A 5686-nucleotide genomic window follows, 5' to 3' on the forward strand; every position below is an offset into this window, starting at 1 on the left:
ACATCTATATGGCAATTTAAAAGACAAGCCAAAGTCTAAGCAATAGAATTTTAACAATTATACTGATTTTTGGCTAACCAAACTCTTATTTTACCTACAAATTATGTACGAATGTGCGCTAAATAGGCTTTCTTAAACCCATTGCAACTCATGCAGCATAGTTCACAGGTCAAAATTTAGCTGTCTCTTTTGTAGAGAAAAACCTTTAATAACCCAAGAGTTGTTTTCCATATGATACAAACTACACCCTGATTATAATGTGTAATAAATAAATTGCTCATATAGCCTAATTTTATCACACACCAAGATTTGCCACAATAGTTAAAGGCAAAGCCAGGCTAACGAAAATCACAAATACAAGGCTAGATAAGGTGGCTCAGCCTGTAATTCTGACACTCTGGGAGGCCAAGGCAGGTAGATTGCCGGAGCTCACGGGAAGCCAGCCTGAGCAAACGTGACACCCTCTAAAAGTAACCAGAGATGCTGTAGCAGGTGCCTGCAGTAGCAGCTACTTGGGAGACTGAGGCAAGAGATCGCTTGAGACCAACAGTTTGAGGTTGCTGTGAGCTGTGACACCACAGAACTCTACTAAGGGTGATAAAGTGAAGACTGTCTCAAAAAAAAAAAAAACAAAACACAAATACAACAGTAAATTTCAATCTGAAAGCAGTCACTGTTTATTAACTGACCAGATTACAAAAACAATCAGGGCAGATACCTGAAAGGAAAAAAACACACCCATTAAAGAGACCCCATAACACCCCATAATATATAAATCAGTTACAAGAAATGAACATTGAGTTTTTAAGGATACCCAATTTCAATTTTTAAATAGTACCATAGTGCATGTATATGTGAAGTAACAAATCCACTATAATGTTTTTTGATTCTCCCCCTCCCCATGAAAAATTATTAAATTTAACCACCCCCCATCTATATTTACTAAATATTTAAGATTGTCACTTTTACTTGGGAATCAAGAGAACTCTCAGGATGCTCTCACCTTAGTTCATTCTTCTAATAAGCCTATTGATTTGGTCTTCCCTGTTACCAGCATCTCCACCTTCTACAAAATGGGTTGTCTTTTTCTTCATTCCCCCCCGTGGAGATGATAACTTGAATGGCCACAAGAAGTTATTTGCTTCTTTGAAGCGTTTTCCAACAGTATAGATCTCATGAATCAGATCCTCCATGCAGATGATGCCATATTTACCTGAAAGTTTTAAAGTTACTTCAGATTATTAAAATTGCAACAAGTTTTAAAATTATTACATTTTAAGGCATGTAACAAGAGATAACTGACGCTCACACCTGCAATCCTAGCACTTTGGGAGACTAAGGCAGGTGGTTTGCTTGAGCTCAGGAATTTGAGAACAGCCTCAAAAGGAAGATACTGTCTCAGCTAAAAACTAGCCAGGTGGCTCGGCACCTGTAGCTCAGCGGCTAGGATGCCAACCACATACAAGAGAGCTGGCGGGTTGGAATCCAGCCCGGGCCTGCCGAACAATGACAACTATAACCAAAAAATAGCTTGGTGTTGTAGCAGGCACCTATAGTCCCAAGCTGCTTCGGAGGCTGAGGCATGAGAACTGCTTCACCCCAAGAATTTGAGGTTTCTATGAGCTATGCCACTATGGCATTCTAGCGAGGGTGACAATTACTCTTGTCTCAAATTAATAAAAAAAAAAAAAAAACTAGCTAGGTGTAGTAGCGGGTACGTGTAGTCCCAGCTGCTCAGGAAGATAAGGCAAAAGGATCACTTAAACCCAAGAGTTAGAAGCTGCTGTGAGATATGACAATCGCCAGAGAACTCTAGCCTAGAGGACAGAATGGAAAAAAAAAAGAGTGGCTCGGCACCCGTAGCACAGTGATTTACAGTGCCAGCCACATGCACCGAAGGTGGCAGGTTCAAACCCAACCCAGGCCAGCTAACCAACAATGACAACTGCAACACAACAAAAAAAAATAGCCTGGCATTGTAGCAGGTGCCTGTAGTCCCAGCTACTTGGAAGGCTGAGGCAAGAGAATCACTTAGCCCAAGAGTTTAAAGGTTGCTGTGAGCTGTGACACCACAGTACTCCACCAAGAGCAACATAGTAAGTCTGTCTCAAAAAAATAAAAAAGGTGGCGCCTGTGGCTCAAGGAGTAAGGCACTGGCCCCATATATCGAGGTGGTGGGTTCGAACCCAGCCTCGGCCAAAAACTGCAAAAAAAAAAGTAAACAAAGGACACCTAAGACACCTTCTGTTTTCCTTTGGCTTGCTCAAGGATTATAGGGAGAATGTGAAGCTTCATAACAGTGAAGCAGGACCACAAGGTGCCAGAACATTACCACCTTGATGTAAATACATGTGGTTTTCCCCAACCATGCAGACCTACCAAGAGATCGTGCAATCAAACTGTTATCAGTCAATGCAATTCGTTTCTTATTGATTTTGCCATAACCACGCTTGTAGATTAGCTCATTTACTGACTTCAGATTTGGGTACCTGAAATATAAACAGAAATTATCAAAGAATAAGGTTACCATTGTTAAAACATCTAAAATTCACCTTGCTATATAGCCAATATTGAAGAAAAAAACAGGCTTACCCCCATGCAATGTATGGTTCTACAATCCTCAGCATGTTAATGGAAGCCTTGTTGAGCTTAACAAAAGTTCCATTGAAGATCTGGCGAAGGCGAAGAAGCTGCAACACCTTTCGGACCTTTGGACTCACACCATTGATACTATAGTGGAAAGGGACAATTCATTTGATTCTTGTCGAAATTTTTATTAATAAAGATAGCAAACTAAATCATTCAAATTTTGGACAACACACAAGTCCTACCTACACAGACAGTAATCTTGTCATATTATAAAGACTCAAGACCACTGGTGACAGTGAACTCTAGAAGCTTTGGGTCAGAGCTTTCCACCCAATCATTAAATAATTAACTATCCCCCTCCACATTGTTATTACAATGTTTCAGAAGTCAGAGCTCTAAGAAGAAATGTAACATTTTGCTGGGGTTATGTAACTTTTCTTTTTTTAAAAAACTGGACCTATCCTCCCAAAAAAACAAAAACAAAAAAACTGAACTTACCCTCTGATCCTGATGACAAATGCCAATTTGGGTTCTGCAGGTACATAGAAGTTGCCAGCTTTTCTTGCCATCCTAGCCATCCGAATCTCAGTTCTGTACATCTGCCTGTATTCTTTATGATAATGCTTAGCCTTTTCATAGATAAGCTTCCTCCTTGCCTTTCGAAGCTGCAGACCAATTACAAGATTTGTTTAGCTCCTGATCGCAATTAGCAATGCTAGTCATTTAACAAAACAAAACGTTAACAGTCCCTCTACTGAAGAATACCACATTAGGAACCTAAGCAACTTCTTAGTACAGTAGTCAATAAAACATGTCTTGCCACAAACATTCACCTCCCTCTCAATCATAGGGCTTCTTCTTAGGTGATAAATGCCTCAAAACAGTTTACTCACCATCTTTTGGGCACATTTCTTTCTCAGACGCTTGATCTTCAGCTCTGCGAAATTCTTTCGCTTCTTCTTAAGGGTTTCTGGCACAGCAGGAACCTTCTTTTTCTTCTCTCTATTGTTAGCAAACAGAAGATGTCACCAACAGCGCAAAAACATCAGAGCGCTGGATTAGTATCGTTCTGTATTGAGTATTTTGTTGTTCAACACAATTACTACTACTGGCTGTAACCACCCGTTTATCTAGTTGTTCCGGCGTGCTACCATGCAGCACACAGATTTTACGTTCTCTCCTTGCCAATAACTTTCATCTTTAACAAGGGCCATTTTACTTAAAAGTCATCACAAAAAGGACAAAATAATAAACTCACAGATTCGGGCACCAATCCCGGTCTCCGACGATTAATAAACCACAAGTTAACAAAACGTACTCTGACGCTCAAATTTTAAGAGAAAAAAGCCTATCATTCAAGTTACTATCACCGCGGCTCAAGTCAAGCTCCGTATGCTTAAAGTAAAGGCCAGACAAGAACGCCTGAGCCGAGGTTCAGACAAGGACGAACTCAGAGATTCTACACCTCCCTCTAAAGACCCTATACCGACGACAGAACCACCAATCCAACAGGCCAGGTTCGCACATATTCCACCCTCCAAAACCTCCGCCCGAAGGCCGCCTGCACTTCAAACTAGGTTGTGCCCTCACTGGCGACGGAGAACGTCATAAACACAAAGGTGAGTGGGCAAAGGTGCAAGCCACAGTTAGACAGGGAGAAAGTGAGGCAAAATGCCATTACTTCCGACGATGGAAAAGGATTCTCGAAAAGACGCGAAAAAACTTACTCGACAGCCTCCATGGTTCCAGCCGGAAAAAGAGGAAGCTGGCTCATGCGCGCTGCCCACTTAAAGGCGGTCACAGAGAAGCCCCACGACTCATAGGTGTCCGATGATAAGCCGGAAAAGAATCCAGAACTGAAAACTCGACCGACAAACGCCAAATTACGAACTGCCTGGTTTATCCTCTTCCAATAACTTTCGGGTAAAATTCGTATGAGAAAAATATGTGCACTTAATTAGACGTTTTAATCAATTCAAGAAAAATATAGCTCACGCCTTGACTGCTCGGGGTCCTAATTCCCAGGCTGCTCTGACGGGATTAAGCTCGAGTTCTTCCCGATAAAGTACGCAGGAGACACGCCTCATAAGTACAAACTACAAATCCCGGCATGCACCACTTCACCGCCCGCCCCGCGGGAGGGCAACGCCTGACCCAGAATGTAGAAAACCACCGTGGTGGCAGTTCCAGCCAGGGAAATGAGCCTTTTGGGCCACATTCCAAATGGATAGCTGCAGTTCGAAGTCACTTTTGGCCGCTTTCCCAGTTCTCTGCCAACCGTAGTCGCAGACTGGCACCCTCTTTGCCGCGCTGCCGAGGTCCTCGTTGTGGTTCTTTCAGCCTACAGGGCTGTCTTCCGCAGAGCCTGATCGCAGGCAGCGCGGTCCGAAGTGCCTTGGCTAAAGAAAGTGGCGAGTCGGGGACTAGCGAGGACCAGACGGCCGCAGAAGGATGACCGAGCCTTTGCCAACCGCCGAGATCGGCAGGCGGAGACCGGGACACCCCACGGCAGGGGGCGTGAGCAGTGAAGGGAGGTGCGACGGGGGATGGAGGCTGCGGCCACGGCCATGTGAAAGGGGGCTGCCCCGCGCGGCTCCGAGGACGGCTGGCGGGCTGGGGGCTGGGCCGGGGGCGGGGTGCGCCCGGGGGCGGGGAGGGCCGAGCAGAGGGAGGGCCGATGCCGATGCCGCCGCCGGCGCTTCCCGGTCGCGGGTTATATAGCGCGGAGCGTGGAACCCGCTCAGAGCCGGCCGGGAGCGCTCCGACTTGCAACTGGCGCTGCGCTGCAGAGCCAGGTGCCCAAGTGACAGCCGCGGGGAGTGCAGGGCAAGGGGACACGAGACCGCGGGGTCAGCTGCAAGCCGTTGGGCAGCGCTCGCCTGCGCTGAGCGAGTCGCCCTTTCCCGGCGCTCTGGTGCCCCGCACCCCACTCTCCTATCCTCTTCGCAACTTGGGTCAAGTTGACAACTCCTGCGGCGGCCGGCCGGCCAGTGCCGTCTCCGCTGCGCACCCCTCTCCCGGGGTGAGAGGGAGCCGTCGCGCCGGCTCCGGGGACACTCGGGCAGCGGCGGCAGCTTGGCCATGAGGGCAGCGCGCG

At 46.2% G+C, this 5686-nt stretch overlaps 1 protein-coding gene across 1 annotated transcript; it reads right to left on the reverse strand.

The window, feature by feature from the left end:
• Positions 1 to 653: 653 nt before the first annotated feature.
• RPL7 (ribosomal protein L7) lies at positions 654 to 4401 on the reverse strand. The gene is made up of 7 exons (XM_023519233.1): positions 4317 to 4401; positions 3483 to 3591; positions 3088 to 3254; positions 2593 to 2730; positions 2380 to 2489; positions 1004 to 1213; positions 654 to 718 (listed from the first exon to the last, which is right to left on the reverse strand). The coding sequence occupies exons 1-6, from the start codon at positions 4361 to 4363 to the stop codon at positions 1005 to 1007; spliced, it is 780 nt and encodes a 259-aa protein (XP_023375001.1). The 5' UTR covers positions 4364 to 4401; the 3' UTR covers positions 654 to 718; position 1004.
• Between the last annotated feature and the right edge of the window lie 1285 nt (positions 4402 to 5686).

This window comes from Otolemur garnettii, unplaced genomic scaffold, assembly GCF_000181295.1.
Source record: "Otolemur garnettii isolate 467f Iridium unplaced genomic scaffold, OtoGar3 scaffold00163, whole genome shotgun sequence".
Classification (NCBI taxonomy): Eukaryota; Metazoa; Chordata; class Mammalia; order Primates; family Galagidae; genus Otolemur; species Otolemur garnettii.